Source organism: Clinocottus analis, unplaced genomic scaffold (genome assembly GCF_023055335.1).
Source record: "Clinocottus analis isolate CAN_PGR_092001 unplaced genomic scaffold, fCliAna1.0.p SCAF_3, whole genome shotgun sequence".
Taxonomy (NCBI): domain Eukaryota; kingdom Metazoa; phylum Chordata; class Actinopteri; order Perciformes; family Cottidae; genus Clinocottus; species Clinocottus analis.
In genome coordinates this window covers 8,572,001-8,599,790 of record NW_027176042.1, presented here as the reverse complement: position 1 = coordinate 8,599,790, position 27,790 = coordinate 8,572,001, and the positions used below count along the sequence as shown (strand labels likewise).

The following is a 27,790-nucleotide window of genomic DNA, read 5'->3' as shown; positions in this document are numbered from 1 at the left end:
TGTAAACATGATTGCAGAGTGCTGGAATAAATACTGAATGGGCAATGTAATTGATTACTTTATTTACATGAGAGATGTATATATGTATATACTTACACTACATATTACATTTAATATATAAGAATGATATAATAATACATACATTATAATGTATTGTATTCATATTTTTTTTTGAAATTATATGTTTTAAAGAATAGGGATTAAGATGTGAGATTATTTTCTTTTTTGTGTGTATTTAAAAGAAAAGTGTGCATGTTGTGCAGGTGGCTGCTTAAAGGTTCTCGCACCTGCCTGACTGACTATGGCACCTATGACCATCTTACCACCACTGAAGGAACTTGATGTCCTGTACCACTCTGCCATCTGATGTGCCGCTAATGCACTTCGTGAAAGCCATAGTTGTTTTTTGTTCTCCTCAATAAACTTGGTCTGCTTTATACACAGCCGACAGGGAGAGACCACTGCAATATTAAGAACTGCTGTCCTTAATGTTGCTGTCCAAGCAGGTAAATATATTTTATTTAAACAGAGTTTTTGCTTTTTCCCATTTACTATAACAATAGCAAATATGAGTATAGTTAAATGAGTTACACTGAAAACGATTCAGCATGTTATGCTACCAACCTGTAGCCTCTCAATGATGTTTCTGTAGTCTTTGGAGGAGGTCAGGCCGGAGTCTCGTCTGGAAGTGTTCTTAGCAGAGAGTCTCCAGCTGAGGATGCTCTTCTGCACGACATTATTGGACTTGACAAACAAGTTGTTCACCTGACTGTCCAAGTCCACTGGAATGGCAATGGCTCTGCTTTTAGCTGGGTAGAGGTACACAAGTATGGATATATATTTAATGCCTTTATTGTGTGCCACAATGCCATTTCAAAAACATTAACAGATTGGTGGTCGGTGTTGTTAGCCCAGTATCTTACCCACGTCGGAGAGTACTTTAATGCAAGCCTCCACTGAGGCCTTCTGAACCGGGTTAAGCCAGTTACAGTGGTACACCCTGAACACTCCCTGGAGCAGTTGTACAAAAACTGGCTGCCGAGTCTGGAAGACAGAGAAAGAGCAAGTTAAAAGAATACAAATAAACACAATGAGAGAAAGTGAAGAACAAAACCTGAGCAATACTGCATAGGATATATAAAGGAGGAAAAACTGTGAATTATAATTTAATAAGCAATAAAAGTGACTATTGTGTTATCTGATTAGGTTGAACCCAAAACCCAATGTGTGCTAAACATGTTAGTGTGAGGATACTAGAGCAGCTATGGTGGAAGAGTCTACAGCTTTGGGGCCAGTTGACTGTGATCACCAGATCAGTGTTCAGTACAGTTCATCTATCAGCTGGCCACAGCCCTAGAGTACAATAAATACCTCAGTTATCTTTCCAAATATGGCGGCCTGTTGCGAGAGAAAGAGGGTTGTGACATCATCATATATTGGTAAACCTCAGCAAGCAGAATTCTTAGACTGTGCACCGGCTTACACCAAAGTAAATCAATCATTTCTATTGGGGACAACTTGGTTCCTTTCCACATGAACAGAACCCAGGGTGTCAAGAGGGCAACTGTGATATTACACCACAACATTACTGCACGAGGGATTGGCTCCATGGAGGTAGTGGTCATGATTTACTGGAATGAAACATCAAGGTCTAAGAAACGCAGTGTCCGTGTTGCATTAATGCATCATCTGCACCTCGTCCCGGCAAAATCTTGTGCAACACACCCACAGATCTCGGAACAACAGAGTCTGTGTGCTGACTGCTGACTAAGCTATGAGAAAGTGAAAACCCACACAGTGGAGATACTCCTTAAAATTCAGAGCCCGTCAACAAACACCCAAAGGGTTGGGAAACAAAACGTGGGGAGAGTTACCATTACTTACATACATACGGCGAGCCATCTATGCAGAGGGAAGAATCGTGTCAGGCAACTACACTTTATCATGTACATGATTTATAGGCTTTGACTGCTTGTAATAATACTTCAAATGCTCTACTCCAGATTACCTGCAGGCTTGTGCTCTGGTCAGAGAAAGGAGAGCTAAAGAAACACGTGACAATGCTCATGACTGTCTCGGTTACATAACGCTCCAGGATGGTATCCGCGTGCTTCCTGTCACTGGTGTTGTTGCACACCTAGGCAAGGAGCAGAAAAGATATTAGCATAACGCACAGGCACTGGATAAGACTTCCTACACGTGAGCGACAGGTAACTGTTAGCTATGTTGATTTTATCACCGAAATAAACAGGAAAGCACTCTGCCTCTATTGATCGCCGTGTCTGGTAACGGGTGGCCACAGGGCCTCTGATGATACATTATGGCTTACCCTACAGATGTCCACCAGGAAGTTCTCAAACAGCTTCCACATATGGTTGGAGGTGTAAATCTCCTTCATCTCCACCTCTGTGTCGACATAGCAGTGGTTTAGGAAGTTGATGTAGGCAATCTTCACCTATTGGGGTCCAAAAAAACAAACTTAATAATGCACATGCGTGATGAGTGAACTGGCGATCTACAAACTGGAATTAGCCCTCCAAACACCGACTGCAAGGATGCATGTGTGTGCAGCAACATGTGTTAGTTACTCAGAATTTTAGTAACAACAGTTCCACACGCTGTGTCCTTGTATATACCATTATCTTCATGTATTGGACATCTGGAACACCTACCTTACCACCAGCTGTGATTTGTTTTCACCTACTGTAACATGAACTACCACAGAAGTGATTTTGAGTACATTGCCATGTGTTCATAGAGTATGTCTGTCTGTCTGTCTGTAGACAGATTTTGTTACCGCGATAGCATCACAACATGAAAGTCATGAAACTTAAAAAAGTGTGTTGTTGAGATCAAAACGAAGACAGAGTTTGAAGGTGGCTGAAGTCCGAGCAACTGCGGCAAAAGTAGAATGGGGTGTGCAACCCTTTGGTGTGGTCAGAACAACCCTTGCTCTGAACACACCCATCTTCAAACTGAGACTTGATTTTGATCTCGGCTAAACATCTGTAAAATTTCCGGACAGCATATTGCACGGTTGAGACGCTATCGCATTGACAAAGTCTGCACGCACAAACACACATGCACACCCACACACACGAGCTTCCGGCTGATAAAAATCCATTACTCATACCTCAGGGATGCAGTCTTCATGGGTGACGACCCGTACGATATCATCCAGGGGCAGCAGCGAGTTACACTTGATCTCAGTGTAGACGTTCTTGCCCTCAGTGCAGACAGCCAGCAGCTCTACCAGGTGGATGTGGTACATTAGGGGGCTGTTCTCATCCATGCGGTCCCGCTCTGATCGCATCATCTGGACGAGGGTCTGGAAGGAGGCGCGGTCATTGTAGAAGACCAAAACGTCCTCGCCAGAGTTCACCAGCTGAGTGGGGAAGAGTCACAGTGGAGAGTCAATTCTTGTTACCAAAAGTTTGTACAACAAATGTCAGTTACCATTTTTGTCAGCATCGTAAAACCTCATTAGTAGCATTAATATCACCACTCACTGTATTCATAGTAGCAACACTTCTGTGATTTTGCTTTATTCTGACACTCCTCTATAGTAGGAAGTAGAAAAAAGTTATTTTGTCTGGTATAAAGATCATAGAACGGACCTCAGCCATGACGATGTCCTGACACTTCTTGATGAACTTGCTCTCGGCCTTCACGATGGTCTGCAGGAACTTGAGATATTGGACATGTCGACCGTGAGTCTCGGTGCAGTGGACAAAGTGCTGAACCACTCGCTCGTTGATCTCACTGCACAGCTGGAAGTTATTCATGAAGATGTGCTGCATGGTGACGGCCTCTAGAATCTGAGGGTTGGGAAAAAAGAGGGAACAAGAAGGGCAGTCTTGGAAAATTAATAAAGTCACGCGTGAACCAAAACATTTGTATTTTGTAAATTTCCGGTGTCAACTGTAGTTATGAATCCCTGTGAGTAGACGTGCAGTACTTGTGATACTCACCCCTGGGTTAAGGAACAAGTTGATATGCTTGTGAAGAAGAATCTGATTCTGCTGATTCCCCGCACAGAAATTCTGCAGGAACTCATGAGCCAGTTTCATGATCTCCTGCATTCGGACATCCTCCCCCTAATGCAGATAACATACAAAAGAGACTTATTTTATTATTTATGGTACATTTAAAGGATAGCTTGTGATTTTAAGTGGAGTTGTACGATATACGCATCAATCATCGGTAGATTTCCCACAGGGGTAATGTGAGCTACATTTACCGTTTTCCCCTAAAAGGAGACTGGTGCTTTTAAAGAGAACTTAGATTGATATAAGAGCTTTAGTTCCCCATCGATAAGGGCCATCTGTCGGCAAGGCAAAGCGGGGAAATGATTCTCAATACAGCGTACACTTTCTTTCCGGCTAAAATACGTTTCGTTGCTTCCCCCATCCACAGCAGCACATTGCTTTTCTCCTGTACTAGTACTCCTTTCTGTTTCTCCCAACTGGGGCCTGTGCTGACTGCCGTCTACTGTAGATGATACCGTGAATATGGATAATATGTATGAGGATAACACACTCCAAAACCATCCAAACTATTGGATTTTTCCTAATTATTCTACTGTGATACAATATTAATTTGCAGTGCTGCACCTTCTCATAGGGGATCTGGAGGAGCTCCAGCACTACACTGTGAGCTCCCATGTTCCTCAGCAGCCGCTGCTGCTGTTTCCTACTCTTCTTCCCTGAGCTCCCCTCCTGGACACAAAGCCGACTGAGACGCAGAAGAACCTTAAAAAACACACACAGCAGGAAGATTTTAATTGCAGGCAACAAATCACAAACACAAAAATACAAAATTATTTTTGTCAAAAGGGCATACCTCTTTTACAACCCTGTAGTTGTAACTGCTGGTGCTTTCTGACGACTTCTTGTCTGAACCAGGCGAGTCTCCCTGTTAGACAAGCAATTAAGGAGAACATGTCCATTAAGTTTCTTTTAACACAACTCTAATATAATTGAGGCAAATTAAACATTCTTAGTCGTCATCAGTTCAAGAAATGTGTTTCATCATCTCCGACCTTGTTTTTGTTTTCAGACTCTGAAGGTCCATCTCCGTCCATCCCATCTTCCCCTTGCCTCTTATAAACCCACAGTTCAGACTTCTCTACAATGGAACGCAGCTGGTCCAAATCTGACTTGATCTGCTTGTAGTTGTCCACATCTTGACTGGTCACCAGCAGCTGGACCTAAATTTAGATGAAGAAAAGGTACCTTGTAGATTTGCATCACTTGTGAAACCAGGAGGTGTGCATGGTCATATTTACAACACTACAACAACGTGGCGAGGCTTACTTGTTTGAAGGCCATGAGGACCTCCTGTCTCTGGCTGAAGTGTCTGAAGAGCAGGTGAAGTGCTCCAGACACGAGAGGAGGGTAGTCGTGCATGGTCAGGTGGAGCAGGACCCTCAGGAATGTACGACCACCGTGGTCATCCAGGTCTAGTGGAGTGTTCTCCTCACTACAAAGGAATTGGAGCAGAAATGTCATTAACTTGGTCTTGCTTCATCTTAAAGCTTTTATCTAAAAATAGCTCAGAAAAGTCCAGCAAGCTACGGATTACCTTCCTCCAAAAATCCCCTCTGCCTGCTCCTCGATGTTCTCAAAGTCAAGATTTCCTAGAGTTATTAAAACAAACCAATTTCAACATTTGAATGAACATTTTACATTACGATAAAAATGAGCAAAGGTGAAAAGTAATTTTACTAACTTTACTTTGCAGTGGCTCTGTTTCACCAAAGCCGAGTTTATGCTTCTGCGTCAGGTCGACGCACACCCCTACGCCGTAGCCTGACGTGCACCTCCAAAAAAATCCAAACTACGCGTCGCGTTGACCGCAAGCGCTGTGATTGGTCCGCTTAAAACGTAATTTCCAGCAGTTGCTTTTTTTTTTTTTAGTGGTCGTACAGACCACCTCCGCAAACGCCTTCTGTCGCCTGCGCTTCAACATTTGCAATATAAGCATTTGCTCTTCACTTTTTATGAGCTCCCACTCTAAAACCCCTGAAACCACACAGCCACACACACCCGGCGGCATGGCCGTGAATTGCAGAGCAACACGTTCATTCACTGCCGCAGAACTACGAATGCTCAACGAGGGCGGCACATCGACGGCGTAGGTACGGCGTCGATTTGACGCAGAACCATAAACTTGGCTTGAGTGTCCCCGTAAGCAATGAGTCAGTTTGCACAACGCCTGCTGTAAATAATAATTAGTGCATTAAATCAAGTGGCATCATACCTGGCATTTGACCGGAGACGTTATTGGTTCCGTTCTGACTGGCACCATTGTCCGCTTGTGGGTTGTTCTCATCAAACTCGCGTTTAAATATACAAAGCAGGCAGGAGATCCTGTAGTCTAGCCGCACATTCAAAATGAACTAAAGGAAAATATTTTAAAAATAAATCACGATACAGATTAAAATCAAAGTGTTTACTAACAAAAAAGAACCAGGTTTTCTGATGTCTCACCTGCAGGATCTCAATGACCTTGAGCTTTGTGTCCATGACCATGATGTCTTCTCTCTCTGGTTCAATCTGTGTCTTCGCCACATCTCCCTCTGGCTGATGAGTTGGTGTGGTTGGCAACAAGCCGCCTCCTCGCAGCACTACCTGGGTCATCAACTCCCCGACTCCGTGAATGGACTTCATCACATTACTGCCAGCTGCAGTACATGCACAAACAGAGCGGTGATGACATTTAAATCCACACCCACGAGTTATGGATATTTGTGTGAAATGGTCTTACTTGTATTATGTTTAGATAGGAGATATAGATCTATCTATCTATAATTTTTTTATGTTATTTCACAGCGTGTATTTCACAGTTTGTTCTTGCCGTCAGACACCCCTGGGAAATCTGTTTCTCCAAATGGGTGACTTGTCAACCGTATGGGTAATACACTGATTCTAGTACATAAGTACCTTATATACCCCGAATAAACACTAAAACTATTGCTATAAAATTACTTGCAGGTACTTAATGCGAAAGTCAGAAGTTGATCAGAATTTAACTACATAAACCAGTGCCAAGGAAACCAGGGAACCAACAAATTACTCATGACAATGTTGTCTCTCTTTGTAGGGCGATGCACCTCGTTGAGCAACATTAAGTACACACTAAAGCCCAAAGGGGCTGGAGGCTCACCTTTGTTTTCCTCTCCCTTTTCTATCTTGTTGATTGGATAAATGGTGTTGACATGGACACAGTCTAAAATGTTCAGTAAGATCTTCGTCAGTCGAAGCAGATCGCTAAAGTTGTAGAAACCAAAGTATATGAGGTTCCGTGCCAAGTTCACCACCTTTGGACAAGAACATGTAGAACCATGATTTAGAAATAAATTAAAGCAATGTGACCACTTATCTGTTCACACCATGCACAAAGAGGCAGTACCTCAAAAGTAAGCTTGTTTTTCTCCTTGTCAGTGAAGGGGATGTTCTGTGACACCACCTCTCTCAGGTAGTTCTCCACAAAATCCATTGTGAGGCAGAACCGCTCTTTGATCTCATCTCTGGTGGTTCCATCGTTGTCGTAGCTGGATAATGAGAGGAGAAATGAGCAAGGGAGACGTCTTTGGAATGGCAGCAAACGTCAAGTTAAATATGGGACGAACTCACTCATCGATAGCAATCTGAGAGGGAATCTCAGACCACAGGCGGGCGTATTTGACAGGCGTGACCTGCTCCTGAGGGTCACGGTCCACGTGCATGTGCAGCATCAGGCGGCAGAAGGACGCCCGCAAGTCAAAGGGCAGGTCCTCATCCGACATACAGCGCAGGATCAAATACACATCCAGTTGACCAGAGATCTTGTTGATGGCCAGGTACTGACGGTCCAGACACATCCGGGCAAAGAGGTTCAGCTGGCACCTGTGAGGCAATATTAGGTCAGTTTGAATTATTAGTGTTGATTTTTTGAGAGGGGGAGGGGGAAGGGGGGTTTATGAGAATTTAGTTTTTGTCATATTACATATCAATTCAACACAATAGTATATGTTTTCTCATGTTCATAACCTAAGAAATCTCACCTATAGTAGCTGACCACTTCCTGGTCCTCCTTCTGGCCCTCCTTGGCATCCTGAGCCAACTCTCTGACGCTCTTACTCCGGATCTCCTTACAGTTGTCTTTCCAGAACAGCCAGACTTCCTCTTCATCCTCCGCCTCCACTGGACTCTCTCCATTCATCGTTGTCTCAATTTCAAACCTTGACAGGACTAGTCTGGTGAAAGGCACAGCGGTCATTTCTGAAAGCTTATTTTAGTTTTGCAGAAAGTAACAAAGTAATTCATAAAAATGCGCGTCTAACTTGGTTTCGATGAGGATGTCGGCATTGGTAGGGTCCAGTACGGAGTTACAGATGAGCTCCTGTGTCACAGGGATGGATTTGTGCATGGACACGCAAAGATCTGAGAGGTAGTCCAGAAACCTGAGTACAGAGTACAATAAGTTCCATTTTTTTGTAGGCACTAGGGGATTTTAGTAAAAAAAAAAAAAGAATAGATCCTGTAAGTCGATACAATGACAAACTTTTTCATAACAAAGACATCGGATCTCAAAATATTGACGAGCTTTCTCAAAATAATGACTTATTGCAACAATAAGGAAACTTATTTTGAGTTATTACGTGATTAGCCTATCTTTGAGAAAATAAGCAGAAATGGGCTTCCGTCTTTAAAAGTTCTGCACGGTCAATTCAGATTATATTATAAATGTATGTCAGAAAGTACAGGAAATATCAATGCCTTTTTATTTTTCCGCTCTCACTTTTTCAGTTCTATAACATCTCAAACTGTGAGGCCGTCCTTTGTCCAAACTTCTGGATCCGCCGGATTCAGATATCCTTTACAGAACTTTTTTAACACAACACATGCACACACTAACTGTCAGCAAATTACTTGCTGTGCCAAGGTCACGCACAAGCAGTTCCACTCATACTCCTCTGCACACATTTGAATACATTTACATAGATTTACATTCCTCAGGGGCTGTTATACAAACACGTCTGACCAAAATTGGCCACAGAATCTTTGATGCCAGTTTATGATACCAGCCATGGCCCGTCTCCTTCCTGTGAGCCTCACCTCGGCTCCCGGTTCTTCCTCACTAGAGTCACAAATGTGTCTATCTCAGCAGCAGTGATGTGTTTCTCCAACAGCTTGCGGTTGTTGTGGAGCAGAGCCGTTATTGTGTCTTCTGCCAGCACATCATACCCGATCTGCTTTTGCATGAAGCGGAATTGTTTGGCTATGTATTCCTATGACGACAAGGGAAGAGCGGATGGTTACTGCCAAGATAAGACCGGCATATAAGGGAGCAGGAGTTGTTAAATAAACCTACCTGGTTCTTCCTGTAATCCTGCTGGGAATGCCGCAACACCCTGTAGCACAGCCTGCAAATGTGTCTAAACGGAGCGTGGCGCTGGTCTCCAAGCTCCTCCAGTCGCAGCATGGGACCATCGCCACTGTCTGTGAACGGGGCTTGGAGAAGTTTGAAAATCTAAAATGGAGAATTTCAAGACCAAAAAAAATTATAGTTAAATCATACGCTCTAACAAAAGCAGTGCAGTTAAAGTCTCGGAGGTTTAAGGCCAACCTGCTTCAGGATATTCTGCTCTCTCATGAGTTTCTGTCTCTCTCTGTTGGGTTTGTTCACCATGATCTCCAAAACATCCTGTCCACTGTTGGGGATGTCCACCACAAAGAAAACTAGATCCTCCAGGAGTTTGGTCACAAACCTAAGTGTGAGTGTACAAGTCAAACGCAAACAGTAACACTTTACAGACCAATTTCAGCAGCCACTTGGTGGTCGTCCTTTCATCAAATATTTACGCATATACACATACTGTACCTCCTTTCATTTTGGGTAATGGTGCCCTTTTCAAGCTTGCCAGCGATGGACGCCAACACTTTACTGGCATCATTGGCAAAGTCTAAATCCCGCACTTCTGCTGGTGGCACTGGGACAATGGCAAACGCTTCCTTGTCTTCTTTTACCGCTGATGTTCCAATCTGGAACATTTAGTTGTTTACAAGTACATCCTTTCAGGAAACGTCTTCTCCTCAACACGAGCCGTACTCACCTTTAACATAACCGGTTTCTCCTCCTCTGTGTCGATGGGGTTGTTGGTGCTGTGAACCCACGTGTTGGTACACAAGTGTCTTAGCCTCACATAAGAGCTCCTAGAACAGAGTGACAGAAGAGATTTTTCTTTACATATTTGGTGTAGTTTGAATTATGTCAAACATCTATCTTGGCTCAATCATTTATCAGCTACTGGATCAAATAATAATAATCCTGATCCCACAAGCATACTGGGCAAAACTAAGCAAAGGTATAGCGAGGAGGCGACTTTTTTCCAAGCTTTGTCTGAGGCAAGTCACACAGTCAGGGCCCACTAAATCAGCTGCTGGTCTTCAAACAGTAGGGAAACACCAATGTCCAAGTATCTGTCTCAATGGTCAGCATCTACAAGTCTTGACATGATGGATTATTTATGGAGTACAAATAAATAAAGACAGGCAGATGGGACAAAGAAATGGCAATACCTATAGTCTTCACTTGGTTTAAACAGCATCACGAGTAACGGACTTTATTCGACACAATTCTCTAGAACATGATGAATATCTTCAAAAAGCTTTATGAATGAGACAGAAAAGGGTGGTGGGATGTTGGACTGTGTCAAAATATTCTAGGATTTTCGTAAACGATGATAGTATGATTGCAAATCTACACTTCTTAGAAACGCTGGTTATTTATTGAATGCCTGCATTGGACATGTGCACCTAATAAAGTGGGAATGTTTATTGGTATATAGGTGCCCATCTTTGCTACTCAGAAGTAGCACGGTATACAAACAGACTTCCATGTTACGGAAGAGGCTGCTCACAAAGGTTTCCTCAAGTGTGTGGCATTACAGATTAGCCAGCATTGACCTGTACAGTATCATCTCCCCTCCATTAAGCACTAAACCTTAACACATAGTAAAGTCTGAGCCAGCGACGTCATTCATACCTGCTGACTGCTGCACGTGTAGACAAGTAGGTGTGTGTGTACGAATGTGTGTGTGAGTAGCTTGTTATCCCTCCAGGACAGACAGCAGACAGTAGCCGTATTCTTGGCAGGCATTACCTTAACGCCTACTGAAGCTAACAGGCTTACAGTTTGATTAGCCCCCTGGCTAAAAGGTAGGAATGGGAGGAGCCAGGAGTTGTAGCCTGCAGCACGTAGACACGCACCTGACTATGTGACACAATAGAGGCTTTGACACGAGGCGGCGGGCCTTTGCTTTCATCCAATGAGCGGTAGCAGGGACAAGTGTACCATTGTAATGCCAACAAGAATATGAAGGAACAGACAGAGGGCTTTGTTTTACCAACGTCAACTAGTCTGCTCCATCAAATATATGACTCAGTGCTGGGGACTTTCCTTGCCCTCCGTGGCTGGCCAACACACACACACACACACACACACACACACACACACACACACACACACACACACACACACACACAGTTTGTAACTCAGACAAAACAGACCACACGCACAACAAAAGGTTTCCTTGTCCGTAGTTGCAAAAGCTAACAAACCCTCATCGCCACAGAAAGTGTCTTCCTAGTAATGCTCCAAATTCCCCTTTGACTTTACGCGAGTCAAATCATTACCACTGCCACCCTGATTTGTTGTAGTCTTGACATCACTGTGGTCTTGTGGTGTTGAAATATTTGTCATTCCACCCATTTCCCTCCCATATGTTCCAACATCCCCGGATGTTTTTTTTTCCGCTGAAGGGCAGAAACATGGTTTCCCTTGAGAGTTTCTCTGACTTTGTCTCTGATATTAAATATCACTTCCTGGGCATGTTAGTACACTGGTGCAGTAATTAAAAAGCCTTGGGCAATACTATATACAGCAATACATGGGGATTAATTTTCGTCCATTCTGTAGATGTAGGTAGAGTGAATGATGTCATGTTAGTATTCTTAGAGGTCCTTTAGTCATGTATTACCACTGTCAATTGAATGTAGATTTTAAATCAGAGGTAGCCAACACGGTGCCCGCGGGCACCTTGTCGCCCGCAGCGACCACGTGAGTCCCCCGAGAGACGTAATCTAAAAATTAAAAAATTAAAATTAAAAAAACTTCGTGAAAAAAAAAAAAAAAGTTATCAACCGACCGTGGTCACGTTAAAACTCTGTTCTGTATCGCAAGAAGCGGAGTTCCGCCCCAACACGGGCACGAACAGAGCACACACACAGACACACACACAGGTCCGCACACACACACACACGGGTGCGCACGCAGTTGACAGAGAGAGAGAGAGGCGAAAAATATGTTGCGTGCTTTTCAATGGGATTTGCTACATTAAGCTAACACTATTTTAAGCTACCAGCTATCAGTTTTAAAGCCCATCAGTTCATGTACATGCGGGTCAAGACAAACAGGCTGCAGCCTGGAGCTCCATGAACAACGTTTCTGACGATAGAGAGTCTGCGGGCGCAAGAGGAAACGATGATTTTAAAAGTTCACCATTCGCTGTTAACAGGCTGCTGCGCATGCGCGACTCGCCGATTCTTGGCATTTTGCCAAAAGCCGATCTTTGTGAGATCTCCGTGAGGTCTTTTCTGCGGTTGCGTCTTTCATCAGAAAACAGACCTCAGCTCATTAAGCATGAATTGAGAGTGCATATCAAATCTACAACCCCGTTTTAAAAAGATGTGTAGAGGAAAGCTGCACACTGAGCCACTGATGCAACCTGATGCTCACACATCTGCACTTATTCTGTTTTGTTTAGCACAAAAATAGCTTATTGTTTTCCACAAAAAGCTATTTAGTAGTAACTAAATATTATTTGTTTTGCATGGATATAACTTCATTTTCTAACAAAGTGATAAAACATTGTTGTGGAAATTGTTAATAATTATTGTGAGGAATAATTAACATTGATATATGATCAGACAGTTCACATATAGTAAAATTAAAAGGTGATCTGTGCAACTTTGTTGTTCAGGAAGTTTGTATCAAACAAGTAGCCCTTCGGATTATTTTGTACCTCAAAGTAGCTCTCGGTTTCAAAAAGGTTGGTGACCTCTGTTTTAAATGAATGTAGCTCCCCCTCAGAATTAGTACTGCATGGCGTGTGGGTATACTCTGCATTATACCTGGGCACCATGGAGTCTCCGCCTCTCAGAGTGGTGGGGTCCAGCTCAAAGATGGAGGAGATGTCCATGCCGTCGGGTACTGGCACCAAAGTGTACATGATCTTCTCCTGCGGAGCTCGCAGACGGCCTCGTAAAGCTTCATTATCCACATCCAGCTAGAGTGAGAATACATGCAGTGAGAGAGGAAAGAAGGAGAGATAGCTAGAGATAGATAGAGCAAAGCACTGAATACAAAGAGTGATGTTTACATGTATATATAAAGCCACGCGATCGATCCTGAACCACTATATGGGCCAAGGAGGGTGCATGTTTTCACTTTGAGCTACAAGTCGCCACCGAAGCTGATTTCACACTCGACAAAACCAGAGAGCTGCACTTCAGTCATCACTGAAGACTGTCGGGCCTTGTTGGCACGTGTCGCCGAGAGCTACAGGCAGACAGACGTCCTTGTTAGGTTCAAAGTGGTTTGTACAACACTGCCGCCTAATGGTGATTTTCATGGAGACACACATCAGCTGAGGGATGACACCTTGGTGACACCCAGTGGTGATCTACTGCCACTAAACGGAAGGCACACACGTAACAGAGATGAAAAGAGGCATTTTGATGAGAGAAACTGGACAACAAGAGACAGCGTGTGCAGACACGACTATCACTCTTTTTTTTGTGCATAGCAGCCAAGTAAAGATTTTTGTGACAGTACCTGGAAATTAAAGGGTGTAAAGTCCACCATCTGAAGCAGACAACAAAGATCCAGCACAGGATTGAACGGGTTAGATCAATAGAAGCGGGGGCCACCAGCGTGGCGTTGCTAAGCACTCCTGAGGAGAAGGGAAGTCTTACCGAGGACCGCAGCTCAGCGCTCTCCTCCTCAAAGTCTGCATTCACCTGGGAAACACACACGGGAATTAGTCATATCAAAATTGTGGTCACTGAAAGCTGGGCTTCCAATTTGCCTGTGTAATGCCACGTGCCTCTACTTTATGGTTAAAAACTGGCCTTCATCCTGTCGTGTTAGAAACATTGTATTAAAAGGCAATTAATCGTATGCATGGATCCAGAGATAAAAAGGTTAAAAAGTTCACACACACCTCACCCATCTCAGCAGCCAAATAACACCCAGTGGCCAAGTGTTTAAACCTAAACAGGCTGTTCCAGTAGCCTGCACCTCCCCTACATGGGTCATGGTGGACCACCTACCAACGGTAAAAGTCATGGAAAAGAAGGCATTAATAAGTTGCGTGTCAAATTCCTACAGTGCTGCATCATTTGTGTCATCTTGTTTTCAAAAACAACTGTCTTTTCAAAAATAGGAATTTAAGTTTCGGAGTTAATGAAAAAGACAATGACAGACGCCAACGAGTGAAGTAGCGTCTTATCCCGGAGAACGTGTTGCGCTAACCTCGACTTCCCACAGTGCTTTGCTGCTGGTGGCGGAGGTGGCCGACTGCCGGCCGGTTGTGCGAAGGAAAACATACTGCTTCTTCCTGTGGTCATCACAAGTGAGGAACTTCTCTTGCTCTGCATGGAACAACCGGACGACATCGCCCTGCCGTTATGTACAGAGACACAGACAGACAGACAGACACACACACACAGTGTGTAAAGGGTTACAAAGTTAACATTTTTCCCACGTATGTCACGGTTTTATCGTTGTTATGTTGTATCTTAAACACTGTGTTCAATGTTTTGGTTAAAATGATTAATGTGTTGGCATGTTGGCTTTGAAGATGCATTTCATACAATTTTATTAATGTAATTTAATGTCACACAAAAACCTGAGGTACCTACCCCTTTGAGTATTGTTTCCTTGTTGTCACTCCATTTCATGAACAGAACAACTTTCCAACTCGTGTTGCAATTAACGGAATTAACCTGACAGACAGAGGAGAAGAGAGGCGAGCGTGAATGTTGATTATACACATAATAATGGCTTTTAAAAGTTAGTTTCCATTTCTACTTTAATGGAGCAATTGTGTCTTGTTGACCTCATTGCATCCCGGGTTGTCAACTAGCTGGTGGCTGCTGGCGTGCAGCGGCTGGCCCGCATTGACAGGGTTAAGAACCACTTTATCTCCAATCACCACCTGCAGGAACAAAACAAATAAATATGCAGAACACACTGCACTTACAGTTTGGATGCATTCTTAATGATGATATATTACTGTTACCAGACGCGATACCATGATGCAGTATGGACTAGAATGTAAGTGTCAATTAACGTTCTTAAATACAGACTCAAAAGTCTGTATATTCTCTAAAAGTGCAAAAGAAAATCTATGAAGATTAAACTGCCGGTCTAAGGCCACAGTGTCCGACTGAGCATTTTATTATTTTCCAATCCAAAAGTATGTCACGTCCCAAGATACCAGCCATCATTCCTCAGTTCCTTTTCTTCACATGGTGAACACCAATGGGAGGTCATGCACGCCTCCACATAAGCACTAGGGGGAGTCGTGGACCATATTGTGAGTGAAACGACCAGGATCAAGGTGAGAATCACTGAGGTGAGGCCCAACCACAACAAGCATCGAAAAAATAAGTTTTGTTCTGAACCTAATCATCAATAAATGTTGTACAGCCCAAAATCACAAAATAGCCTCAGAGGGCATCACTAACTTACTTTTCTTTGAGTGAGCACGAGTCATGATGAACTCCATAAAAGAGATCCCCAGTGTGCTGAAAGCAACTGAGGGTTTCATCCAAACACTTGTTTCAGTCCAGTAACCTCATCGATTAATATGCATGTGAGGCCGCTGATGCCAGGAGAAAGTGGACATTTAGACTTTGAAACGGAAACCTTTGTGTTCTCATTTAATCATGACAGTCCGTTAGCATCTCTCTCTCTACATTGACCTTGACCAAGCCACTAGCCAGAAAACTGGAGCTGGTCCCCGGCCCCTGGACATTGGACTGCCCGTGTAATTAAAAAGGTTAAGATAGGTGAAATGCAGATGACACATTTCCCCCAAGGGGATTAATAAAGTGGGACTTAATTGGCAAATTAGCCATCCTAACTCTTTCATTTCATCAGCCACAAGCAGAAAGTGAAGCGTGATCAGCAAACGTTACATCGATGTGGTTTGTGCCTTGTCCTGACCTGGACCTCCTCCATCTTGAGTTCATTTTGTCTCCTAAAAACGAGCTTCATTTGAGCTCACGCGACTTTCGTTTTTTCAAACCCAATGACAAGCCTTCAAATGCATCCTTAATTTCCCCTAATGATCACAATCAACTGGCATTCCCGCACCCCGCTCTACCCACACTGTCGCCCAGGGATCGCAGCTTGTAGAATGGCTGGATGTAGAACCAGGATCCCTCGTTACCCGCCGAGTCCAGCGTCACTCTCATGGCGTTCTTCTCCAACAGTGCGGGTAGCCGCTTGTTCACCGTCAGGTACTTATTGCTTTTCAAGTGCAGCAACTGTTGGCGAAACCAAAAAACAGCATTAAGACGCGTCACTACAATCGAAAAAAAACACAATGCAGACAGTGGAAGCCATTACGGTAGCAGAGATAGAACGATGTCAGTCTGGTACAACTGGTGTCATGGGAATACTGAAAGTATGCAGCCTGGAAACTGTTCGGTTTCTACATTTCTTAATACTTGAAATCTCTTCAGCTGAAATGCTTCTCATGACCCCCATTTAAACCGTTCCCACCCTGTCAAAAATAATCTATTACCGACTAGAACGGCATCATATAAGCTCGGTGTAGTTTTGGGGCCCACAGCAGATTTAGCTAAAAGCCCAACTTAATCCTACAGCATGGTGCATTGTGTTAGAACCGGTGAGTTTGCACCTGACGAGGCATCGGCGCAAAATGCCGACTGCACCTCTTTGTGACAACGAGTGTTAATAAAAAATACCAGGAACCAATTAGTGGTCATTATCACTAGAGCTAGGACATCCTCCACTGTACAGAATGTCCCGTCTCTCTCGCGTGTGTCACTGAGCAGGCATGCATGACATTGTATTCTTAGTTTTGGATGAGCTCATACCTGTGCACGAGCCACTCCTGTGCATAGAGAGAAGCACGATAAGATGTACAACAAATACTGAAGCACACCTTTGTGCTACAGCAATTATTTAAAACTCGTCCCTGATTACAGACTTGTAGTCATTATCACCAAGCACACAGTGTCGTATATAGTGAGGAATGTTGCTGCAGATCTGTTTAACCAAAGTGCCTTATCTCATAGGTCCCTGAACACACCTGAATGACATTTCCATACTGAATGATGGATCCCAGGAGCTTGCGGTTTTCAGAATCATTCTGCTTCTTCTCCAGGTCAGCGGCATGCTGAAATGCAGAGCAGGAAAACAATAGTATTTATTGGGGGCGAAAACTGATGTTGCATTGACATTTCACTTAAATAACAGGCTGTAGATGTGTGTCACGAATACACTAATTTCACCATGACAAAAGCCGCAGTAAGGTGGACACTTACATGAAGTTTAGTGAGGAGGACCGTGTCAGTGGTGCTGTTGCCGCCAGGTTTTGCCGCCTTCCAGAACTGTTTCTGTGCCGAGTATCTGTTCATTGGGCACAGTTTGAAAAGGCAATCTAGGAATGAAGCAGGAAGACAGGAAGAGAGAGGTCAAAAGCCACACTCGACTAAATAGCAGGCTGCCTGACCTCATCATAAAATAAAAAAGGAATTGGTCCCTGTTAATATTATGAGAATATTAACATGGAAATAGACACCTAAACCATCAGATGCGACTTTATGGTACTTTGGCACTCCACACTTCGGCATGCACATGCATGTCCATCTGTATTAGCAGGTCACACTGTAGATTTAACACGTGTGATTCAGTTTGCAATACAAAGCAGTAAATTCTGCACAAATAATTAACAACAGCATTAGATTAGTTGGAACCAGTGAGACCCCATTTACTCCTGGACTCGCTTTAGTATAATACTAAATAATAGACCAAATAGTATTGCGTCGTATTCTCCCAGGGTTCTACAATATTTGCTTTATACAATATCTGTAGGAGGGGTAGGAATTAGAAGAACGTAGTCCCTCTTAATCATGGGCACGACCGAACAAAAATGTCCACCTCTACACACAAAATATCAAAATACTAATGGAGCCATTATGTCGACTGGATAAGCCATCTAAATGTGGCACTATGTGGTCTCTCCTCTTGTGCTTCTCTCCTCTTGTCTTGTAGCGCTCTAATTCATGAAATTGGAGACAGATTGGTTAAGGCCATTTTCAAATGCCAAACTAAAAACAATATGAAATACAGCGTTCTACTCGACCCAATGAAAATGGGCAGTGAAATGGAGCAGATGTGGCTGTCAAAAGGGCATCAGGGATAGACTCCCTCCTGGGCAGAGCCCAGTCTGCTCTTTGGGGGGGACCAAGGAACTGGACTATGAAAGGGCAAATATTTGGACCGCCTAGCAGCTCCAGGCCATTGAGGCCAATGAGGGGCCGGTCATGCTGCAAAGGACTTCCCTTTGTACCGTCGAGATATTGTTTGCATGGGTTAAATCAGTGGTTATCAAACTTTTTTTGACAAGCACCTATCGCTCCAACAATATCGTCCATCCTGAGTTTTTTTTAAAATAACTTTTGAATCCTCCATCCATGCATTTTCCAATAATAGAATAAAGTAATAGAATTAAAGTAAACCAGATTGCTCCATCAGAATAAAACAATGTGCAATCACTTTGTTAGAACAATGCAAATCAAGTTACGTGTGTGCAAAAATAACAAACATTTGGCAACAAAAAAAAGTGGCTTATTGTGGCTGCATCTAACCCGTTTTGCACTTAATATATTTTCAAGAAAATAACAATAACATGCAACCTGTGAAAAACTAAACAAAATAAATGCTCGATGTGTGAGCCAGCAAGTTGTATCAGTATTAGTGGCTGCAATAAGCCTGCATTGCTCTACAGATCTTTTAAAACAGGGTTGTAGATCTGATACGACCGCTGTTCAATGTTGAGCTCGATCCGTGTTCTGTTTTGAGAGACGAAACAGCAGAAAAGCGCTCTGTTCAAAATGTGTTGGCCTCCTTTCAAAATGCGGCCAGCACGGGTGTCTCTAGTGGTTAGCCATCATGGAGCCACGGGGTGGAGGACAGGGGGAGGAGGCCGAGGACCGACGGAGAACATTTGTCCGACCAGGATGAGCAATTGGGGCCAGTGTGTCGAAGGCACAAGCACAACAGCGGGGTCTGCAACCATCTATAATGGGCATTTTTTTTGTTTTGATTAAACATCTAATGAGTCCCGTCTGATGTGAATCCAGCATTGTGAGCAAGGTGACATATGAAGAAGTGACGTATGAAATTCTTTGCAGCTTTTCTTTCGAGCACTCCTTAAACAATCTTATCTCTTGCAAAACTGATCTCCCAAAATACATAGACAGGGAACTGCAGAGATTAAGCTCACGTATTCTGAAACATAAAATGTATTTAGTCCGTTGTCTCCACATTGTTTTTCTCTTCGTGATGGGTAGATTTCTTTCTGTTGATACCAGACTGGGATGAGCAGAGAAGTGCCCTGGCTGTTTGGTAATTTGTGTGCTCCAGAAGAACCCGCTGGCTGTGAATAGCTAATACGTTTAACCCTTCGAATTCTGTTTGGACCTTATCATTTAATAATGAGCGGATGCTGGAGCGTTATTTCTGAGTTTCTGAGGGCCACAGTTTTGTTTTGTTTAATCAATCACAAATTGAATTTAATCATTTCGGGTAGGTCAAACACCTAATAGATTATGAGGTGCTTCACAAAAATAAATGTGTAGGGTATAGTTGTATGTAGCCATGGCCATTGTTTTGCATTAGTTTGTTCACATTCTTTAGAGCTCCGTCTGTGAGGTTTCTGCCACCACCCGAGTACAACTCAGCTTTAAAAAACTCAGCAACCATTTCTTTTACAAGAAACAACGTCTTTATTAAAGTATGGGATGCCCCATTGATCAGCCACCGATCGTTATCGTCCATGAGCTGTACAGTCCACAGTCCCACTTGGCTAAATACCGGAGCTAACAGCTAGCTCTAACAGACATTGAGTGACATCATGAGTCCTTCAAGCAATCGTCAGCAAAAACAAGATCGCTTTCTATTGGAAAGTCCACACAATGCGTCCTCCACTGTTTTCATTCAAATGAAAGACAATCGTCATTTTCACTCACAGACAGTCCTGCAGCACTGCAAAGTCTGTAACACAGACAATATGCATTTCACAGCACAGCTTAAAAATGCAAATCCTTGGCTAACATGGTAGCTCTACAATGGCTATCGATTTCTGGATGAATTTGAGTACAAGGAGACATGCAACAGTCTTCTGCATCTTCAGTCTCACTTGATCTCTCAGAGCTTTGTGTGCAGCCGGGAAAAAAAGGGAAACAAAGCAGTCAACAGGCAATCAACCTGTATTTGAGCGCACAGGCACACAATGTATCAGCCACTCGGATCAGAGATTGGATTTAATATGCTGCGCTACAGCTCCCTGTGCTGCAGCCTTTCTAGCTTAAGTGTGCTATTAATAATCAACAAGGATGTTAGGATTTAGTCCTTGTACACTTTGCTTCTGTTAAACACACCGGACATGTCCTTAATTGTACATTTCTAAATGTGGCATAATAACAACGTGAAAACGATGCTCTTAAATAAAAGTTTCTATCATAAAAAAATATAAGCAATACAAATAGAAACAGTGCAACATGTGGCACCACACTTATCATTAGTTTCATATCTGACATGTTCTACTTTTCCATGACCATGAGTTACACTGCTTTGAATATGATTTGAATAGCTCAGTTAGAAACGGACAAGTGAAGTCGTTTCTTTGCATCCACGAATAGAAAGGCAGCGTTTTGTTTCAACCCATGCAGAAGTATAATCTATGTACTGTTCAGCCGATCTATAGAACTCGTTTTGGGAGGGAGAACCGGTGCGTAGGCCTCTGCATGCACAGAGCCTGTACAGCTCGCAGCAGGTGACAGTAAATAATAGCTTGCATTCGTACCTTTAGCGCATCAATTTGCGGTAGAGATCAATATAACATGGACATCCAATGGGTCCAATAGGTCAAATCAGCTATGCCTAAAAAACTGGCACACAAGTGAATCGGTCAAACAAAAATATTCTGAATGAATGCATTATCTTGGATATCTTGGGTCAGTGTGTTAAAATGTATTAAATTAAATTTTGATTTCACAGTAATGAATTTGTCTCAGTATTGAATCCCTTTTTCAATTTCAGTGTAAAAATGTCGTCAGACAGAGAAACAAAAAAATGCTTCTCACTTTAGAGAACATTGCCAAGATTGTTGAAAACAATGTTGTTTACGCCTGCATTGGCCGGGCCCTGAGTCCGGCTCCAGCACATTGTGCTGCTCAAACACTGACGGTGTCTTCTGGTCTGTGAGCGCTCGACTCAGTTCAAAGAAAAATCCATGTGTAAAAAAATCCTGCTACTGATGAACAGTCACAATGTGCACCTGCTGTGAACACACAGGCGTTGCATATTTACTGGAACCGCAAAGATCATACAAATGCGTCACACACTAGCTGACATACTGTCACAACAGACCAATCAACACAACAGCTGCTCGGATAAATAACCAATTCCAGACGGTACGTGGAGTGACCAGCGATGTGATGCGCTACAATCCTGCGGTTTGTGCCGAGGCTGGACTTTGAGGTGGTGTTGAGAAGTGTAATATTTAAAAACAACCAAAAATGTGCTGTGATCTAATAAAAACACACAAAAAGAAACCATCAAAATAAAGCATCAACAGTTACCACTTCATTCAGGACTCTTCTTTTACAGCCTCACAAAATGGTTGAAACATTTCCACAAAAGGTTTCATTATATTCCACCACTCTTGCCATCTTCCTCCTTCACCTGTTAAGGCGGTGTCTGTTTATACATGGGACACTTATCATCCATCACTACTTGTCGGTCTTCAAAGCTGTATTAATGTTAGCCGCTGATAAAGATCTAGGCTTATGTTTATCTTTAACTGCCAGTTGCCAACCTGAAGGAGTTACATTATAGGACAGAAGAAGAAGAAGAAAATGTTCCGCCTCATAAGTAACTTTTCTTCTTCAGATATATGAGAGTTTTACCTCTTTGGGCCTCTGACACTCTTCACATGAAACCACCCAGGAACTCATTGGATGACTGGTCTCAAGACTTTATGTAACTTGTTACAAAGGGGTCCTTCAGTGGGTTCTGTATAGAACCAGTACCTTAAAAGCTGTCAAATTGATCAACGCTTACTGAACCAATTTTCAGCTTCCTCGGGCGTCGATGGCCATGCAGTGGCAAGCGAGGACCAATCACGGCCCAAACAAACGCTCCTGACCGACCGTTAGACATTTTGGATTTCTGATATATTAAACATTTGGGTCGTCGCTCTCAGGCTCTTGCACTATTTCAGCAGAGCCAGGAGTGGATTTATTGCCTTTTTACTCTTTCTGGGTCGGGTTTCAGCTGATCGATTCCTGAGATTTTGCCGGTCACATTTACACAGGTTTGTTGCCGCCGCATGATGGTTTTTACATCTACCCACGATGGCCCAGGCAGTAACGTGACACACACACACACACACACACACACACACACACACACACACACAATTTCAAATTAGTTGAATGATAACGCTTACGCGACGTGTTCCCATAATGAATGTAGTTTTTGGCAAAAAACTGAAATTAGTATAATTTAATTGCTTTACATTGATTTTGGAATGGTTGAAATTGCTCTACTCCTTCAGAGGCATATTGATGTTAGAAAAAAACAAATATACCATTATTTTACCCGTTCATGCTTCAAAATTACACTGAAATATACATTTAAGGTCATACCACTTGGTACTATTGAGCCGTACTGGTGTTACATTACAGACCTCCACTGGCAAACCAACTTCTCTCTCTCTCTCCTAGTTTTTCAAATCTTTATTGATAATTGTCAGTCCACAGAGGCCGGCGGGTTGGTTTTTTTATTCTACCCTGACAGTGTGAGCACTCAGGACGTGGATTGTCTATAAGAAAGTGACTCTACTTCTCACTTGATTTATTACCTCATAAACATATTGTAAACATGAGCTTATGGTCTCAATCTCTCGTTTCAAGTCTTCTTCAATGCAGCATGATGTTCATTCTGGAAATGATTGTCCCATTTAGGGTCAACTAGACATTAAAGCAGACAGCCTTGTGATCAAGTCCCCACCATGGCGACCTGTCAGGACAGAGAGGGTAACAATGTGCATCCCTCCCAAGCGCCACCCCTGGTTTTCACAAAAGACGTTGTATTTTTAGCCACATCTAGTTAATCTGTGCAAATGTTCACACTGTCGGGTTCGAGCCTGTTATTAGACGTTAAGATGTAATAGAAGGTTGCCGTCCTGGGTCTGATACTTAACTCTGAAACGCCTGGCATTCTGTCGGAAACTACGAAGAAAATCACGACATCGGGCAGATACGGGCTTTTATTCAAACCAAGCGGAATCTTCCAGGACGAGAGCAATTAAATCTTCTGATATATTTAAATGTTAAAAGTTAGAAATACAAAACTTAGAGCAATTTGTCAATCAGGACAAAAAAAGAATTCTGATTCAGAGATTTACTTCAGACTATGACCAAAATGAGCCCACTGACTTCATCATGCATTTTTTGTCATAGTCGCTGATGGGGGACACTCGAGAAAGCATAAATTACGATACATTTAATAAACTACTGCAAGGATACAAAAGATTGATTGAATTCAATCAATTTGGACGACGTACTATTCCAAGTAAGTCATTTCACTCTTTACTAATCAACCAAATTGTCCTTCGGAAACCTGCCAAAACTTGAAATGTATTTGCTTTAAAAGTTACAGCCAATGTTAAACACTTGCTGGTGACTCCATCAGCGACATCTGTCGTCACCTGATCGTCTGGTTCTGTAGTGATTGATGAGGGACAGAATTGTATGGATCCAAAAGGTCTTATGTGTGCCAAATCTTTTCTGCGGCCCCTTCTTTCAAAGTGATCTACAGTCAAACCCCTTTTCCAAACATTTTAATATATAACCATAACCAACTCTACGTGGTTAGCAACAGCCTGAACGGTTGTGAATCATACAGCAGACCTTTGGAAATTCAGGGGATTTAAAATAAGCAAAGACAACAAAAAAAGAGCTTTTACCCAAACTATTGAACAGTAACTACTTCATTGACAAAACATTTTTACACTTAATCTGGAATACAAATATGATTTTATTCATAAATATTACATAAGTGAGAAACAAGTCATTACCTCTGAATTTCTTGGGGGGGTTGTTGAGGTCACCTGTGTCTGGTTGTACCACGCAGCGGTCATCCACAAGCCTGGGAACACAGCCACCATTGAGATGAATCAATCACATGCACAGACTTTAAGATTATAAACAGCATTGAGTTTACATCATGTTTATCTCAAGTCATTTTCTTCACCATAATCTATCAAATTAAAACATTGACCTACACCATTACGGTCACCATATACCCATAAATCGTACCACATGGTCACTGAGCACTTTTGACATGCCATAGCAGGAACATCACAGGTGTAAGTAACATTAATGGCTGCGTTCCCTGTATTTGGGTCGGTTGCAGGGTCCTGCTGTTGGCCCTTGCTTACTGGGACATCTAAATACAACAGAACCATTATGAACAGTTTAATCAACACTTGCGCTTTTCCTGCCAAGTCAAGTCAAAATATCAGCTGTGAAAAAGTCCAACTGGGCATCATACCCATTTGATTTGATGAGGAATGTCAGCTCATTCGTAGCACATGAATAGCAGGATTACAAACAATAAACATCAGCTTGGAGACACAGGGAAGCCTGTGTGTTCACCATTTAACAAAAGGGAACATGCAGGCTGTTTGTGCAGTAAATTAAAGTGTTCCTTCTCATTGTGAAAGAGGACTGCTGCAGACCGTTCCAAGATCTTAAAAAGACATTTAACACTAGCATAGTGATTTATGGCTATTTCTGTCATTGTAATTTGCTAATTTAACAGTCTGCCCTTTAGGAAGTTAGCAAGCCCCGCTAATGAGCTACTGGAGCACAGTATCAAGAAGACGGTTTTGATGAGAAAGGCAGTTATGCCGTTTTTAGTTCAGTGTCGAGAGGAACTTGAATTCAAAAAGGTGCCCAATTGTGTAAGAATATCTCCTTCATTGGCATTTTGTGAGTTTTTTTCGTTTATCACACAAGGCGGTCTCATCACTCGTGCACAACGCATCCTGGAAAAATAAGGCTATCTGGCTTAAAGTGAACGGCGCGGGGATTAACAGGTTCCCTCTCCCCAGGAATTAATATTTTAAAAAATGGGAAAGGAAGTATGCCTGATGGATGAAAATCGAGGATTATGAGGATGAGGATGAAGGCCCCTCGCAGCGTATTCACAGCGCTTCACTTAAAAATAAATAACGAAAACACAACATGTGCATAAGTATTCACAGCCTTTGCTCAATACTTTGTTGAAGCACCTTTGGCAGCAATTACAGCCTTAAGTCTTCTCGAGTATGATGCTACATGCTTTGCAAACATTTCTGGGCAGTTTCTCCCATTCTTCTTTGCAGAACTTTTCAACTTCCCTCAGGTTGGATGGGAAACGTCGGTGAACAGCCATTTTCAGATCTCTCCACAGATATTCAAATCAGATTCAAGTCTGGCCTCCGGCTGGGCCATCAAGGACATTCGCAGAGTTGTCCCTAAGCCACTCCTTGGTTATCTTGGCTGTGTGCTTCGGGTTGTTGTCCTGTTAAAAGATGAACCGTCGCCCAGTCTGAGGTCCAGAATGCTCTGGAGCAGGTTTTCATCAAAGAATGTTGCAGTACATTGCTGCATTTATCTTCCCATCAATCCTGACTAGTCTCCCAATTCATCCCGCTGAAAACCATCCCCACAGCATGATGCTGCCACCACCATGCTTCATGTAGGGATGGTATTGGCTAGGTGATGAGCAGTGCCTGGTTTCCTCCAGACATGACGCTTGGCATTTAGGCCAAAGAGTTCAATCTTTGTTGTTTCATCAGACCATAGAATTTTCTTTCTCATGGTCTGAGAGTCTTTTAGGTGCCTTTTGGCAAACTCCAGGCGGGCTGTCGTGTTTTTTTCACAGAGCAGTGGCTTCCGTCTGGCCGCTCTACCAAACAGGCCTGCTTGGTGGAGTGCCGCAGAAGTGGTTGTCCTTCTGGAAGGTTTCCTCTCTTCACAGAGCAACGCTGGAGCTCTGTCAGAGTGACCATCGGGTTCCTGGTCACCTCCCTGACATAGGCCCTTCTCCCCTAATCGCTCAGTTTGGCTGGGCGGCCAACACTAAGAAGAGTCCTCGTGATTTCAAACTTCTTCCACTTCCAGATGATGGAGGCCACTGTGCTCAGTGGGAACTCCAATGCTGCAGAAGGACGTCTACAGACAATTCCTTGGTCTTCATGGCTTGGTTTGTGCTCTGACATGCACTGTCAACTGTGGGGCCTGATGTAGACAAGTGTGTGCCTTTCTAAAATCATGTCCAATCAACTGGTTTCAGCACAAGTGGACTCCAATCAAGTTGTAGAAACTTCTCAAGGATGAACAGTGGAAACAGGATGCACCTGAGCTCAATTTTGAGTGTCATGGCAAAGAATGTGAATACTTATATACATGTTATATTTATGTTCTTTTTTCTAGATTTGCAAAAATGTTCCTAAAACGTTTTTCACTTTGTCATTATGGGGTGTTGTGTCTAGAATGTTGAGGGGAAAAAAAATTCAACCCATTTTTTAATAAGGCTGTAACATAACAAAATGTGGAAAAAGTGAAGCCCTGTGAATACTTTTCGGACGCCTTGCTTACAGTTTCGCAATTTATTAAAACCTGATCCATTATCCATCATGGTACTCATCATATTACCAGTACACAGGACTAATACCTGTACCCAAGACAACAAGGGCTTCTTTCTTAAAGCATGCAACAGCTCTACCTCATAATAATCTATTTTACTGCAATTGTTGCACCTTGTTACTCCAATTAATACACAAATTATGTTGGTAAAACATGTTTTTTACTTTTTTTAATGAATAGCTCAATCATACTCAAGACTTCTGGGCCACCCCATGGAAATATTAGCAGATAGTAGAGCAGCACATGTAATGCAGTTCAGTGGGAGGCTCTAGTCAGTCCAGTCAGTTACGTCTTTTTATAGCTCATGCGGTACACCCTGCACTGCAGGAGCACTGACGATAAAGGAAGAAAAGCACATGGTGTGAAAGAGCTCCTTTACAGGAAGGAGGAGCCTTGATCACACCGGTTGGCCAAGGTCCAAAAAGAACATGAGTTTAAAGGCTCATCCGTTTCCAAGGTCAAGAAGAAACCTCCTCTTGCATTGGGGTCATATCCCCTCTCCCCAGCATCAAGGGGGACGTTCCATCTTCTCTAAGCCAGCGGTGGGCTATGTAGCTGCAGCCATCTCTCAGGGGTCACATTCAGCGTGCCGGCAGCTAAAGAAACACCTAATACAACGAAGCTATTTATAGCCGCGTCCTCTAAGCTCTTCTCTTTAACGGAGAGTGCTTACGGCAGCGGTGTGCGTGGGGGGGAATGATTACTAGGCATAACAACGCTGG

General features: G+C 43.0%; 1 protein-coding gene across 6 annotated transcripts in view; it reads right to left on the bottom strand.

Moving 5' to 3' along the window:
* itpr1b (inositol 1,4,5-trisphosphate receptor, type 1b) overlaps positions 1-27,790 on the bottom strand; it is a 78,497-nt gene that overhangs the window by 47,208 nt on the left and 3,499 nt on the right. For 3 of the 6 annotated variants that reach the window (XM_068595123.1, XM_068595126.1, XM_068595127.1), the window contains exons 3-37: positions 24,452-24,522; positions 17,628-17,743; positions 17,393-17,479; positions 16,443-16,601; positions 15,167-15,265; positions 14,970-15,053; positions 14,581-14,727; positions 14,270-14,374; positions 14,022-14,066; positions 13,882-13,911; positions 13,179-13,333; positions 10,100-10,199; positions 9,868-10,028; positions 9,613-9,754; positions 9,358-9,516; positions 9,102-9,274; positions 8,327-8,446; positions 8,048-8,239; positions 7,638-7,889; positions 7,414-7,555; positions 7,168-7,321; positions 6,492-6,685; positions 6,262-6,400; positions 5,584-5,638; positions 5,316-5,481; positions 5,042-5,209; positions 4,843-4,914; positions 4,614-4,751; positions 3,972-4,097; positions 3,618-3,818; positions 3,134-3,385; positions 2,330-2,455; positions 2,009-2,137; positions 924-1,044; positions 625-809 (exon numbers count right to left, since the gene is read on the bottom strand). In XM_068595123.1, the coding sequence (XP_068451224.1) occupies positions 625-809; positions 924-1,044; positions 2,009-2,137; positions 2,330-2,455; positions 3,134-3,385; positions 3,618-3,818; positions 3,972-4,097; positions 4,614-4,751; positions 4,843-4,914; positions 5,042-5,209; positions 5,316-5,481; positions 5,584-5,638; positions 6,262-6,400; positions 6,492-6,685; positions 7,168-7,321; positions 7,414-7,555; positions 7,638-7,889; positions 8,048-8,239; positions 8,327-8,446; positions 9,102-9,274; positions 9,358-9,516; positions 9,613-9,754; positions 9,868-10,028; positions 10,100-10,199; positions 13,179-13,333; positions 13,882-13,911; positions 14,022-14,066; positions 14,270-14,374; positions 14,581-14,727; positions 14,970-15,053; positions 15,167-15,265; positions 16,443-16,601; positions 17,393-17,479; positions 17,628-17,743; positions 24,452-24,522 (4,765 nt within the window). The remainder of the gene's footprint in view (positions 1-624; positions 810-923; positions 1,045-2,008; positions 2,138-2,329; positions 2,456-3,133; positions 3,386-3,617; positions 3,819-3,971; positions 4,098-4,613; positions 4,752-4,842; positions 4,915-5,041; positions 5,210-5,315; positions 5,482-5,583; positions 5,639-6,261; positions 6,401-6,491; positions 6,686-7,167; positions 7,322-7,413; positions 7,556-7,637; positions 7,890-8,047; positions 8,240-8,326; positions 8,447-9,101; positions 9,275-9,357; positions 9,517-9,612; positions 9,755-9,867; positions 10,029-10,099; positions 10,200-13,178; positions 13,334-13,881; positions 13,912-14,021; positions 14,067-14,269; positions 14,375-14,580; positions 14,728-14,969; positions 15,054-15,166; positions 15,266-16,442; positions 16,602-17,392; positions 17,480-17,627; positions 17,744-24,451; positions 24,523-27,790) is intronic. The other 3 variants (XM_068595124.1, XM_068595128.1, XM_068595129.1) reach the window with 1 other exon arrangement.